Source organism: Drosophila nasuta, chromosome 4 (assembly GCF_023558535.2).
Source record: "Drosophila nasuta strain 15112-1781.00 chromosome 4, ASM2355853v1, whole genome shotgun sequence".
In the NCBI taxonomy this organism is placed as follows: domain Eukaryota; kingdom Metazoa; phylum Arthropoda; class Insecta; order Diptera; family Drosophilidae; genus Drosophila; species Drosophila nasuta.
This window is the reverse complement of record NC_083458.1, coordinates 1,594,421-1,609,825: the sequence shown is the minus strand read 5'-3', so window position 1 is coordinate 1,609,825 and position 15,405 is coordinate 1,594,421. Positions and strand designations below refer to the sequence as shown.

Sequence of the window (15,405 nt, the reverse complement as noted above, 5' to 3'; positions counted from 1 at the left end):
GAAGTAAAAAATTTATCGCAAAATACTGTACAACAGAAAATTGGCGACATTTTACATTATGCATGCTTTGGTCACACTAGATTAGATAGTAAACGATGTCTGTACTTGTGTTGTTATGTGGGTGTGGATTTACATCACTGCATCGAAAATAAAATAATGTAATTTGTTATCAAAATGTGCTCTAATAACTGTGTTAGCGTTGTTGATTTAGACTATGTTCTAATAAAGGTAAGTTTCAAGTACACTGATGACAATTACATGCAATTTATACAGACAATTCACTTGCATGTGCACTTATGTATTAGTCGAAAAGAATATACATTTTTTATTCTCAAGCAATATCGATATATTTAATATATCGATATCCATAATTCCTTTACATGTAAATTTCTGTAAAAATTGTATTAACCAAACAATAACAAAATTTGTTTCAGCTTAATGGTAGCGACATTTCATCGTTGTCGAGTTATGAGGTGGTTCAAATGTTCCTTCAATCTAAAGAAAATCTAGTAGTCGAATTGTCCCGAAAAACAAACCATTTACAATTTTCCGATGCAGAGCAAAATAAGTTCGATATTTATACAAAACATGAAAATATTCTACAATTACCAAAAGATACAAGAGATGGCTCACAACCCAACACAAATTCCATTTCATTTCCCCTGCCACAGAAAAATGAAATCATATTAACTTTACGTGCATTTAACAATGTCAATGTCGATGCCGAACCATTGTTAACAGATGTTGAACACGCCACCGTAGTATCAAAAGGAACTCAAACCACAACCGAAAATGGTTTTGACATTAAGCAAAATATCGATCACAACAAAGACATTGTGCAATCGATAGCTGATCATTTCATTGAGCAACAGCACCATCTATTCGAACAATGCTTGGAACCAGAAATTGACATTGAGGTGAGTAATTTTTTTTTTCCGGTTTTACTTTTCGTTTTCGTTTAGGGACCAAAACCGAGATTTTCGTTTTTATGTGCTCCAGTTTTCACAAGTTTTTGGTTTTTGGCTATCGCAACGTTACATTTCTTACTGCTAAAACAGCTGACTTGTGTTTTGGTTAGAAGTAAACAACGCGAAAAAATGGCATTTGGTATGTTCAATTTCATGCGTTGATACAGCTCATACAAAGATGATTTTATCTTGCATAGATAATTTATGCTTTCTCCTGAAATAAATATATTTGCAATAAGTTGTTTCCCACAAAAAAACGGGAACCGATTTCATTCCGGTGATCTCAAAAACTTCTTTATTCAATTTTAGCATTTAAGTTTCCCCAACTCCAACAAAATGAATGCCATCCGCCTCAATATACAAGTATTTTGAACTTGCTTTTTCATTCCATCAAAAGTATGGTAGCTTTGGCGATAACTCATGGTATCGGTCGCTCACTAAAACGAAAATTTTTTTTGCTGACGCCAAAATTTTATTTCCAAATTTGAGGTGGGATCAGAAATTAGTCGTTTTAAAAATAATTACATGCCTAATTAATCTCTTGGCGATTTTTAAAGTACAACAATAAACCAAGAGTCAACTACTTTTGCAAATAAGATCCGATTTGGTGTAGAAAAAGGTATTTACTTTTCATTTCGGCAAGACAAACTTAAACGTTTTGTAAATCGAAAGAATCTTTCGATAGCGAAAACGGGAGCATCAATTTTTTCATTGGTATTAAATTTATCACAATTATTTTGAAAAGTTTCTTGTTTGTTTTTTAGGAAATAACGCTTATTAATAAGGACTCGATTGGTGGCAATTTAGGATTAAGTGTTAGTTGTCCCAACGACTTCGAGGAAAGTATTAAGCCTGTGATACGCAACGACAACAGTAATAATACAGACTTGACAATATTAGATGAACATGATGCCTGTGAGGATGTCTTCATCAGTGATATTCAATCTGAAAGTATTGCTGATATTGATGGACGCTTAAGGCGTGGTGATCAAATTCTACGTATTAACGGTCTCGATATAAAAACTAAAAAGCACGCTGAATCGCAAATCTCAATGAACGGCAAGGCTGTTACGTTGCTTGTCAGTCGCATTTTGTATCCCGTAAGTGATATGAAAAGAACTTAATAGTTATTTTAAGTTTTATTAAACATTTAAAATAATTTCATAAAGAAAAGGCCGAAAATTCACTAAGGGCTCGTTAGTAGCGACAGGAAAGTTTTCTTTTTCTCAAAATAAATTGTATTACTTTTATAACCAATCTCCAAATTCGTTGTTTTTGCGAATTCGCCCATGGTCGGCTGTTATGTTCGAAATATGCAGCCGAGAGGATTAAGACTTTACATGTAGTCGGGTGTGGAAATTGGAACAAAAAAGGTAGTGACATGCTCACCGCTCAACTGAAGAAAACTTCCTAATGTTTTACACACAAGTTCGGTTTACAAATGGCTGCAGATCGTAAGCAGCTGATACAAAAATCAAAAGTAGCAAAAAGTCGAATGCGTTTGATTTTCGCGACTGTAACTGCCGCCGACTTTCAAAAGTCGCCGAGCGCCGCATCTGCGATTTATGTATACGATCAAAAGCATCATCAAATAGAAAGCAAAAAAAGAAAAACGATGACTGTTGATAATTCTTGTTTTTGTAGCTGTTTGAGTTTTGCCTATGCTTCAACTACGACTTCTGATTTTTTTCAAAAGAAGAAAAATCATTTGAAATTAACACTTTTTAAGCACTACACACACATAAAAAGTAGTTACAACTTAAACTTTAAAGTTTAAATACTACAAATTAAAAAACCAAGTTATTTTTTTTTACATTTTTTGCAAATAGCAATCATAATAAAAATTTTTCTCTCATTGAATATTAAGGGAGAGGACGAGGACGACGATGATGATGATGATGATATTGACAGCAACTTTGAATATGCAAACCGATTATTGCCTGACGATTATACAAATGTTGTTGATAAATTAGATACAATTCTTTTGGCCCAACAACAGCAGTCTGTACTAACCGGAAATAACTTAATTACTACTCAAACTAACTGCAAATCGGCTCGCGTTAATCCAGACGACTTGAAAAATGAAACTCAAATAAGTACTCTGAGTTTAAGAGATGAGGAACCAACGAAATTGCCGAAATTGCATCTAAAGTCAAAGTTGCAATCTGACTGTCCCTGTCAATTATCAGAAAAAAACCTTTCAGCTAGAAGTGGAGATAAGGCTTCAAAAACAGCTAAATATGGGTATGATGAAAGCGAACATATTTATGAAACAATACCAGAAGATTCGGAATCCGAGCCGCTTTACTGTTCACCATATCAGAGCTCGAACTATATGACGGCAATGGGCTCTTGTTCATCGGCTGATGTGTTGGAAATGCAACAACAAACCCAGCGAGTAGCTCAATGGCTTGGCCTTAAAAAAATTGGTTCGAGATCAATACACACTTTATCTGGACGTTTAACTAAGCAACAAAATCGATTACCAAATCGTATATGCACATTAACCAATACTACGAGCGGCTCAAGTAGTAGTGGTGCTGCATATAGTGCTTGCGGATATATTAATATTGACAGCGATCATGCAAATCAAAATCTACTCGTCAATCAAAATAAAGAAGAAATTGACACCTCATCAAGTGCTTATAATACAGGTGGCTCGAATAACAGTGCTTCTCCACGCCAAAATGGTCCGATAGCAAATCTAAACAATGAAAATTCTACAAGTTTTCAAATCATCTCAGGTGCCTTAAAGAACACTGCATCAACCATTGAACCATTTGGTAAATGCTCTCGAATACACTGTCCAGCACATGTGTCGCAAAAAGAGCAAATTGGTATGTTATCTTGAAAAATTGTTATATTTTATTAATATGAATTGTTTTCCCAATTTGTTGTAGCAAATATTTCGCAAAATAAATCACATACAGACGAACCACATACAGGCCCCTTATCCGCAAAAGCAGACGTAAAAGTTTCGCGTTTGCAGCCTACGGAGGAGCAACAAGTTCAATCCTGTCCACAATTTAATGCTCCGAACTTAAGCAGATATCACTTTGTTAGTAGCCAAGAGGTATGCTTAAACCTTTTTAAAATAAATTCATTAAGTATTTTCAATTCACTTGCGTAGTAGACATGGGATATATGGTTCTTCATCTGGTGACGGATAGATCATTCATAACCAATCAAAAATAAAGAAGATAGCTACATGTGAATGTGAGATACGTGCAATTCAATAAACATTGCGGTATTATTCTTACAATATACCAAATTAATATGCCAACAAAATTTCAAATATCACAAAAGCCATATTTGGAATATAGATATACCGTTCAAAATATACCACAGAGTACAAAGTACATCAGATTTTCAACCAAAGAAACTAAGGCCCGACACCATATAAAGCTATTTTTAAAATATTTTCTACAATTATCTGATTGCAACAAAAATTTTCAGTAGCCTTAGACTGTAAAGAATATTATGTGCTGTAAAAAAATATATCTCTATCTCTTGTAGTCTATGAGATCTACGTGTTTAAACGGGCAGGCATACAGACATGACTATATCGACTCGACTGTGTACACCTGTTCATAACATATCCTGTATTCACAAAGTTAGAATACCCTTCTTCCTTATGGGTAACGGGAAGAAAAAATATTATCGTTTCTTAATAAAAACGCGAACGTTCAATTTTAATGTTTTATTGTCGTGGTATATATGTTCGCATATGTAACCAATTATAATTTTGGCTGTGGCATGAACAAGAGTACAAGAATACAAGTAAAAATGCAACAAGTAAGAAAGTTACAGTCGAGTGTACTCGACTGTGAAATACCCGCTACCCATTTTGAATAAAAGCAATATATTTTGCGGTATTATTCTCAAAATATACCGTATATACTACAAAATTACTAAAAATATACCAAATAGTATATGTGGTATATCCATATAGTACCGCATTCAAAATATACCATAGACGGCACAATACACCAGATTGTCAGCCAAAGCAACTAGTAAGTAGGCGTTTTTGCTTATACGAAAGTATTTCTTTACAAACTTCGACAATTTTTATCTGATAGCAACCAAATTCAGGAATCATAACTACTATAGTTATTATTGTATACACCAAAATTCGCAACTCTAGCTTTAAAATTACGCTTGTTATTAGATTTTTTTCGATTTGCGGGGGCGGAAGTGGGCGTGGCAAAAATTTGAAACAAACATAATCTGCGTGCAATCATAACAAATGCTGTCGAAATTTATAGCTCTATCTCTTATAGTCTCTGAGATCTAGGTGTTCATACGGACAGACACACAGACGGACATGGCTCGGCTCGGCTGTTGACGCTGATCAAGCTGTGTGCTCCTTCCGACATATGTATATCACAAAACATTTTTGGTTTTGACAAATGGCGTTAATCTAGCCGTAAACAAGCTAGAAGAACGTCTCAGTTAACTAGAAACCTTGCGTTTTATCCTACAGAACTTTTTTTTTTTTTTTTTTATTTATTTTTTAAATATATAATATATATCAAAATATAAATTTAATTTATTGTTTTTGTTCATGATTGACTTTTTCAAATATATGCCCATATAATGCTAATAACACATTCAGCCATTCAAATGGTTTGAGAACAAAAAGTTATTCTCTTGTTTAAAAAGTACTCGTGAGAAAACTTTACTATTTAGATGCCAAATTTTGATTTGTATAAATATCATTATTTCATATAAATTTTTCCTAAATATATATTTAAATTAAAGTTTTCTTTCAGTCATCTAAATTAATTGCTTATAAAATTAAATGTAAATTAGAAATTTTAAGTTTATTTTAATAACCGCGGGGCTCCGATTCTTACATTCACAAACGTGTTTACTTTCGAAAGATTCTTTCGATTTACAAAACGAGTAAGTTTGTCTTGCCGAAATGAAAAGTAAATGCCTTTCTGTACACCAAATAGGACCTTATTTGCAAAAAGAAAAAATTGTTGACTCATTGGTTTATTGTCGTTCTTTAAAGACCGTCAGCAGATTTATTAGGCATGTAATTATTATTAAAACGACTAATTTCTGACCCCACCTCAAATTTTGCCGTCGGCAACTACAATTAAATTTGTGGAAGTTGGGTAAAATATGTTTTTCAAATTTAATTTGTTGAATTGCTAAATTTGAATACCAATTAAATTTGTTGAAATTTTTTAAAAATTAATTAGATTTATTTAATTACTTAAATGCTAAAATTAAATAAAAATAGTTGTTGAAATCACCGGAATGAAAAGGTGGCATACCCGTTTGATTGCCGTTTCACCGTTTTTATTTTTTAATGTAAGCTTCAAATCTTTATTTGCAAAAAAGGCAAATATATTGCATTCAAGGGGAAAGTATAAATCATCTATGCATGATAAAATTATTCTTATGTGAGTTTTATCAACGCAGGAAATTTGTTTATTTCTGACCAAAACACAAGTCAGCTGTTTTAGCAGTAAGAAATGCAACGTTGCGATAGCAAAACGATACCAAAATCTTGTGAAAGCCGGAGCACCTAAAAACGAAAATCTCGTCTTTGGTTTCAAAACGAAAAGTGAATACCAGAGCACGCCTGTAATATTTAAATCCTTATGATTAAAATAACGTAAAATACACGATTCCAAACATTTTGTGGTCCCAGCTACTTCATTGCTGTCAAATTGCCAAGGAATACGACTTTATTTATCCATTATTTTACCACACTTGGAGTATAAGTAAGTTTAGTTAAACATATTGATATAATGAGAAAATTGCATTAGGAGGGTGCGTTTGTTTTCAATAGCGTAGTGTTGTAGTAAAGTAGCGTTGTATTTTATAAATAAGAAAATAATAATTATAAGTAATAAATTAATTAGTTTTTTCTACAATACTCTAGTACTATAGTACTCTGACAACACCATCAGCTTATGATGAATGGTCGATTGTCTCTGAATAATGCCTATTGCTACACTGGTAGCAAGTTATTTGATTTAATCAAAGAAATCATACAGTATCCCTTGGCGATATCTTTCAGGATTAGCTTAAATTCCAGTAATAAGGTATACTGGTACATACTAAGGTATGCTGTACCTTATTCTGAGGCACAAAATATATACACAAAAACCAATCAAATTAAAACCAGCGTAACACAGCGTGCCCAGAGCAGCTCGGCGAAAAAAAATTTTGTTTGACAAAAACGTGATTTAAATCATACAAGAAGAAGCTTTCGTTAGCTACTTATTGCTTTTATAATGTCAAAACGATCCAAGGGTTTGTGACCCATCTTAAATCTCAATCCGTGCAGAAGCAAAACATTTTCCAGAAGAAACCTTTATTCTTAATGGATAAGGACCGCAAAATTAATATATATATATTTATTTTATAATTTGAGCACTAGAAGGTAAAATATTAACACATTTTAAAGATACTTGCAGTCTTTTCATCCTTAAAAAATATGTTTATAACAATAATTTCAAATATTTGTTTACCTAAAGCGTAGATCGAAAATATCGCCATTTCAAAATAGGACATAATCAAATGATCGTAGTATTGCAGACTTATTTGCGGACTTTTTCCAAAAAAAAATTCTGCTTCATGTTTTAAAAATATTTTCTCTTATTCTCTTATATTCTCGTATTCTTGTTTCTTTCATTACCAAAAGATGATAACTGAACTTATGGCTAGAAAATCTGTCTTTTCTCGCGAGGCAGCTACTTTGCTACTTTCTAATACCCAATGATATAGGGAGCCTGCTATTTCATTTAATTTCAATTTACGATCATTCAAAATAATTTAGTGATTTTTTTTACCACCCTGTATTGGGGTCCATTGAGTTAGCCGTCTTCGGTACTTACTTCGCCACGTCTAAACTTACTATACCAGTCAATCATTAAGCCTGGTTTCTGTTTTTTCTCTTCAGAAAACAATATTTTAACAAAATTTTAGTAAAAAGTTAATTTGCCCAGTTAGGTAACAGTTATTTAATAAAAAAAAATAAAGTTACTTACAGACATTTATAAATACGTCTTTTAACGGTTAGGACTAAATAAAAATCATTAGGATTTGACTCTAGAGGCGCCATCAGTGTGTCAGGCCGGGAACTTTTCAATTGGCCTGTTATGTATCTAATTCCATATAATAAAAGTACGCATATAACAATTCTTTAAGGGGTCATATGGGGTAATTATGTTTTATTCCTATTTTTTAAAAACCTAAAAATTGACTTGTTTTGTTTTTATTAATTTTTTTTAAAGCAAACTAAGAACAAAACGCAATTGTTTGCTGGAAAATACAAAAGTGGCTTAATTATTTTTTTTTTAATTGCAATCATTTATTGTTTGTTAATTAAGTGTACTTGCGTAATTTACTTAAAACATTGTTGATAAATGAACCATCTACGTGCTACCGTTTTGCTGTGAATTGGTAGCAAATAACCAGTCAATTCAAATGACTTTTTATATAGATACTTTCTATCAATCTCAATTGCAATTATTTCCATAAGTACATTAGATATACTTACAAATCAATTGTCTTAAAAATCTAAAAATGTATATATGTATTGAATAGGTATCCAGTAAAATTGTGTCGGGAGTATCAAAACCTAACGCAATTCTTGTGCATACCGAAAATGTGTCGGAGGAAATTCCAATGGTATGGAAAGTGAAACGTCGGCCTGACGGAACCCGATATATTGTTAAGCGTCCAGTGCGAAATCATTTACATTTGGGCATAAGGAAAAATCTACGCAACGGTGACTTAACCACAACAGAGGATGATACTATATCAGAGGTAAAAATTGGACGTTACTGGACTAAAGAGGAGCGAAAACGCCATATAGAACGCGCACGTGAAAGACGGCATCATCAACAATTGATAAATCAACCACAATATCCAACATAATAACTATTTACTGCTTATATATTTACGTACACATTTAAATTTTAAAATCCACCAATCTACCTGTAAAATAAATTAATCCTTTTAGGTATATGTATGCGTGTGTTGCTGTCGGGTTTCAATTGCAGTTCATTAAATTGTAATTGGTAAACATTTATAATTAGCAACAAAATAATATGTTAAATGTATCGGGCAATAATATTAGTCAAGTGTCGCCACTTGCATGTCATAGTGAATTTTAGTTATGAGCAGTATTGAGCGATAATAGCCTATATAGATAGTGACATTAATTAATTAAATAAATTTCAAAATGTTAATTTGAAACAAAAATGTCATTTAAAACTATTTAAAAGAACTTATTGTGACATCTAAATACCAATTCACATGTATTTGTATGTCAATGTTTTTATTTTTAGCAAACTTTTGAACTGAAACAAATTTAAAAAGATGAGATTTTTCATAATGCCATGGCAAAATCTTAAAACTCCTGACTTCAAAATCTTATTGAAAACCATAAAGTTGATATACATTGACGAACAAAACTTTAACACTGTAAACCTGTAAACCAAACAAGAGCGATTTGGTTCATTAGCAGCAATTGAGTGGAAAAGATAACAGCCCATGCTTTCTTGATCGCTCTGTCTCTATATCTCACTCATGTAATGGAGTTAGTTGTCAAACTCTTCTTTACTTATGTTTTTAAAGTAGCCAGTAGAACAGTAGTCTGGAAAATTCAGACAAATTCACGAGCACCTTCTCTGCACAATTACTAAAATAAATTAAATATAATAAAATCAATAAATTTCGTGTTTCTGAAAGCGAGTTTGCCAGACACATTTGGTCGGGAGCCTCAATGCCGCCTCGGTTGGTGAATACACGAACGCTGTATCACATCTCGAGCAGTCCGTCGGTCGTCGCAGTCAAATCAACAACACTACCTTTTGAAGGTTTTGTTTGTTAGAACATACACTTGTTTCTCGAAATTTTGAAGCCATTTTATAACAAGAGAAAAATTGCTAGAGAATCTGGAAAAAGTCAAATGTTACAGTTTAGAAATTTAAAAAAAAAAAATTTTAATATTTTTGTATTTTTCACTTTCTTAGTTCTCCTGCGCAATTTGGCATACTCTGGGAGTTGCGTTGCACCAATTCTGGGGAACGCCCTCAGTCGTCTCGCATAGCTCCTTCGTTCCACTTGAGGGAACTGCATATTTCGTCAATTGCGATTAAACCTTAAATTTTTTTAAAAGTTTGCATTTTTAAACGCTATGTGCTATAGTCTAATATTAGTGAGTAGCAGAAAAGTTTTGATGCAAAATTTGGTGTATACTATATATGTTATGAATGGTTTCTTTTTCATTTCTTTAGCTTTCAGGCCGAATATATTAATACTGCGTCGAATTGCTCAAGCACTGGAATTTAAATTAAACAATGTCGCCGCTTTTACTGGCGATATGTCGGATTTCTCGTTATCAAGTTGGTCACGTAGCGTGAGTCACGACCGCTTATTCTAATTTTGAAATTAGAGTATTGAACTCGTGTTGCAGTTTTGCTCGTCGGTGTAATTGCCACAAAAATATTCTGCGGTATGCTTTAATTGATTCACATTCAAACCCATTTGCAAATATATCTGTGCAATTAGCCCAATTACAAATGATCCTGTTTTTTTATTTGTAGTTTGGCATTGTTATTAATTTATTATTATTTTTATACCCGCAGGGTAGAAGAGTATTATAACTTTGTTCCGGCAGGAAATGTATGTCACATATATGTAACAGACAGAAGGAGGCATCTCCGACCCTATAAAGTATGTATATTCTTGACCAGCGTCATCAACTGAGACGGTCCGTCTGTCCGTATGAACATCTAGATCTCAGAGACTATAAGAGATAGAGATATAATTTATTTTCCACGGCACTTGTCATGTTTGCAGGCAGATCAAGTATCTTTAAATTTTGCCATGCCCACTTCCCCAAAAATCGACAAAAATACAAGTCCTATGCTCGCCAACTTGAATTTCATTTGCCCACCAACTAGTGCCAACACGCTCGCGAATATCATTTGTCGGGGAATTTTCAAGCAATCAATATTTCAACGGATAACGATAGCGGCAGTATAATTGGACTGATGGCAATACATATTTGCTTAGAAAAAAAGAAAAAAAAAATTTCTTCCAATGAACAGTTCTATATATGAACAAGTAAGAAAGTTACAGTCGAGTGTGCTCGACTGTGAGATACCCGCTACCCATTTTTAATAAAGGCAAAATATTGCGGTATCATTTTCAAAATATACCAAAGAAACCAAAAATTCTAAAAATATACCAAATGGTATGTTTGGTATATCGATGTAGTACACCATTCAAAATATACCATAGACGGCACAATGTGCCAGATTGACGGCCAAAGCAACTAAGAGCCCTAGTAAGTAGGCGTTTTTGCCCATACAAAAGTATTTCTTTAATAACTTCCACAATTTTTATCTGATCGCAACAAAATTTTCAGGAATCATAACTACTACAGTAATTATTGTATATACCAAAACTCTAGCTTTCAAATTACACTTTGATTTTTTGATTTGCGGGGGCGGAAGTGAGCGTGGCAAAAATTTGAAACAAACTTGAACATAACAAATGCTGTCGAAAAAAAATTATAGCTCTATCTCTCATAGTCTCTGAGATCTAGGTGTTCATACGGACGGACGGACAGACGGACATGGCTATATCGTCTCGGCTGTTGACGCTGATCAAGAATATATATACTTTATAGGGTCGGAGATGCCTCCTTCTACCTGTTACATACATTTCCTGTCGGCACAAAGTTATAATACCCTTCTACCCTATGGGTAGCGGGTATAAAAACTGTTAAATTTTGTAGTGGCCAAAGTTATGAAGACCTGAAATTCTTAACAGGAATTTCTCCCCAGAGCCTTGGGCGCATAATAATTGAAATATAATAATATAATAATTGATTTTGCAGACAAAAATTGAATTATTGCATACATTTTTTGCTCATTTTGAGCTTCGCAAACACGTCTTCTCTCTACTAAATGATTTCACAAATGTTGTTCGTGCCAACGTTGCCATCCATTGGCGAGCATGTTGGTGCAAACATAGACAAGATAGAATAATTTTAATCCTATGCGAACATTTTGGCGAACACGAAATTTGACGACGAACGCTACCATCCACGAGAAAAATTTCGTCGAGCACAGCATATTCGCCAACATGCTCGCCTGTGGATGGCCTGCTTTAGTTGCTTTGGCAGACAATCTGGCATATTGTGCCGTCTATGGTATATTTTGAATGTGGTACTATATCGATACATCAAATATACCATTTGGTATATTCTTTAGTATTTTCGGTATATTTTGAAAATAATATCGCAATATTTTGCTTTTATTCAAAATGGGTAGCGGGTATCTCACTTGTTTCAACTGGCAATTTGCGTGCCTTTGGATTTTGGACAATGCTGCTTTGCTAAGGTTGCTGTAAGAAGAGCAAGTATATTCCAATTTGTTCTTATAAATAAATGCCTTGTAGAGAGTTAAGCTTTGTGATGCATGTAAGCCGAAAATAAGCTTAGGAACCGAAGAAAGGTACACGCTTTGGTTGTTTCATAGATCGATGAGGAGCTAAAGGCTGAGACGACTCTGCCAAGGTATTTAATTTGGCTAACTTATTATAAAGGCATGTTTCGATGGTAAATGAGGAGAGGTCTTTAAGTGCTAAAGTGAATCACGTTGGAGTTGGCTGCGTTGAATTGTAAATCTAAGCTATTGCAAATAATTTGAAAGCTGTTGAAGTAGTACGGCTACAGAATTAAAATATGTGTGAAAGCGAAGTAAAAAAAATCATCCGCGTATTGGAAAAGAGTGCAGTTTGAACCATTTACATACATAGCTTATGGAGTCCTACCGTATACTAATTAAAAAGAGTTGGGCTGAGGCAACTACCTTGGCACACACCTTTACTTATTGTCACTTTACAATTTCCTTTGACTAGAGTTCTTCTCTGGAGGGTGTCTATGTTCACGAAGGCAAATACTTTCTTGAGGTCTAAACAGGCTGCTAAAACTTGGTAAAACTTGGCTTGGACTTTAGCGATTGAACTGTGCTGATTAAATTGTTTGATGCACAAGGCTGTAAATCTATGGGATTATCGAGTTTGTGCGAATGTGTGCTCCTCCATTCTTTGTTTTTCTAGCCTCTCTAGTATTTTAAAAGGGTCATTGTTGGCCTGTAGTTGCTTACTATTGAGGTGTGCGAATCTGTCTTAAAAATGGGGACTACTCTTACGCTTCTCCAGCTTTCAAGAGTCTCGCCCATGGGCCATTTCTAGAAAACAATTATTCCTTCTCAGGTTCAGTCCTTGGATCATTCATAAATTTTAGTTTTTTACCATTTCCGTGCCAAATTAAAGTTCTAATAGTTGCCAAAAACTGTCACTGTTGAATTTGTGGAACTTTCGAAATATATTGCTTTTCAGCACGTTCAAAATTTTAATTTCGTGGGAACAGCGCTTTATATGGAGTTGCGTCCAAAAAATGCGATACAAACGCTTAATGTGTTTTAGCTCTAAAGAATAGTCGATTAATTCCAAAGAATATCGATATTTACAAAAATAAAAACAGATCTATCGATAGTGTCACGACGTTCACCGCTTTTACTGTGAAACTTAGAGATTGTTTGTGCAGTCAAAGCCGGCAACTATTTGAGCTATTTAAAAAAATAGGATAAAGTGTAATTAGCAGTGATCTTTTGGGTTAAAATTATTGAAATGTGATTTGAATATACGTGCATAATGCTGTTAGTGGAATTTAAAGATTGTACCTATGGCTTATATATACATACATGCCTATGTATGTATATTTCAATGCACAATTATATGTACACACGCATTATATCGAGAGGCGTTGCCGTGAATTGAGTGCCGGAATTTATTTATTTATAAGTATTGATATTTATTTTTATTTATGTCAATAAGTTTACTTAATTTACTGTCTATAGTGAAAATCTAATCCATGATTAAGAATGTTTTAAGTAATTGTCATTTGAATTGAACATGTACATACAGATATGTACGTAGTACGTACAATCTTGTCAACATATACAGATAAATAGCTCAGTGTGACTGCAAAGGGAGCTCCATATAAAAATATGCATTAATATATATGCATATGTGAACATATAACTTTTCTGAATAATGTTAAAAGGGAATACCTAATATGTACATAAGGACGTACCTAAAAAGTGAACATTTATTCAATTTGCTATACAAAATTCAGTATTTTGAGTGTGCACTGTATTTCCCCATACAGATCAAATTTGATTGAAGTAATAAAGGGTGAGTGACACAAGGCTTACATCGCAAGTGTTAGGGGTTGTAATGAGATGGCGAAAATAACGCGGAGTATTATGACATCAACATAGTTCAAACATGATCTAAGCTATAAGAAAATCTAAATGACTACTGATCTCGCGGTAGTTGCTTGTGATTTTTGTATACTTATTAAAACGTATAAAATGATACAAATTATTTTTGGTTTGACCTTTGGAAAATACCCGAAGAGCGGCGCAAGTAAGTATATTTATGTTGAGATAAGAATGGGTGTGTTTGAAAATGTGTATGTCTATCCATGTCATGTATGCGTGTGTGTATACTAAATATACCAAATGCATTTCAGTATTTTTATCCATTGCAGAAAAACGACTAAGGCAAAACGAAGGGTAAAAGGAAATGGGTGGCGTAGTCCAGAACAAGAAGTGAGAAAAAGGAATATATATGCCACTTAAAAAAATTTCTGAGTCTTGAAAAACAACAAAATAAAAAAGTCGAATATAAAATCGTATGTATTATGTATTATGAATAAGAAGGCCAGCTATGAATGAAAACAATCTTTAATACTTTAAAAAAAGTGGAGTTTGGATTTTCATTGAAATATTTGTCGAACTGTGTATGTGCCTATCTAATTTGATGATTATTAATGAAGGAAATTGTAGCCATTTATAAATGATATACCAACGAGTTAAATAGTGTAAGTTTATCTACTTATCACTCCTTTGTATATCGCCCACATCCAGCTAAAACAATCCAGCTACAGCGTCAAGTTCATATGAAGGGAGCATTGAAATTAAAGATGTTTGACTAATGTTCAATCACAAATTCAATTTGAAATATCTAAATTTAAAACATTATCGAAGCAACAATCAATGTCATCGTTATCGACATTATCATCATCAACAATGTCTAGTAATGCCGTCTCAGTAAATACAAATACACAAATGCTTAATGATAATAACATTACTAAAAATGCAGCATTTCATAAAATTAATAATCAGAATACTCACCATCAAATGATACAAGTACAACAACAAAAAAGTACATCAAATCCCATTATCGGAAGATCCACGCACGTTGCAATTGGCATTGGAATTATCGTTAGTTGGATTGAATGAACATCAACACAATAACAATCCAAATAGCTTTGTTCATCCATTAGCCTCGCAGGGTGATTATGAATTGGCATCTATTAATTTAG

At 33.4% G+C, this 15,405-nt stretch overlaps 1 protein-coding gene and 1 long non-coding RNA gene across 9 annotated transcripts; one reads left to right on the top strand and one right to left on the bottom strand.

Moving 5' to 3' along the window:
* The first annotated feature begins 70 nt into the window (after positions 1-70).
* LOC132794871 (slo-interacting protein 1) lies at positions 71-15,324 on the top strand. 8 transcript variants are annotated; one of them, XM_060805156.1, is made up of 6 exons: positions 71-228; positions 435-917; positions 1,733-2,068; positions 2,836-3,805; positions 3,869-4,041; positions 14,569-15,324. In XM_060805156.1, exons 1-6 carry the CDS (start codon positions 175-177, stop codon positions 14,578-14,580), a joined length of 2,028 nt encoding a protein of 675 aa, XP_060661139.1. In that variant the 5' UTR covers positions 71-174; the 3' UTR covers positions 14,581-15,324. The 8 variants fall into 8 exon arrangements, with proteins under 8 accessions (XP_060661139.1, XP_060661138.1, XP_060661137.1 ...); XM_060805155.1 differs by having other exon boundaries at positions 14,551-15,324; XM_060805154.1 differs by lacking the exon at positions 14,569-15,324 and adding an exon at positions 8,538-8,958 and having other exon boundaries at positions 672-917.
* On the bottom strand, positions 9,247-13,257 carry LOC132794879 (uncharacterized). Its single transcript, XR_009633355.1, has 3 exons — positions 12,833-13,257; positions 9,963-10,098; positions 9,247-9,892 (listed from the first exon to the last, which is right to left on the bottom strand). It is a non-coding gene; the product is annotated as an uncharacterized LOC132794879 (long non-coding RNA).
* Positions 15,325-15,405: the final 81 nt, after the last annotated feature.

Excerpts from the sequence above, each read along its gene's own strand:
- LOC132794871 (XM_060805151.1), top strand. The coding sequence starts at position 175 with ATGTGCTCTAATAACTGTGTTAGCGTTGTTGATTTAGACTATGTTCTA. Across the intron at positions 229-434 it reads TAGACTATGTTCTAATAAAG|CTTAATGGTAGCGACATTTC; the intron begins GTAAGTTTCAAG and ends AATTTGTTTCAG. Across the intron at positions 918-1,732 it reads AACCAGAAATTGACATTGAG|GAAATAACGCTTATTAATAA; the intron begins GTGAGTAATTTT and ends TTTGTTTTTTAG.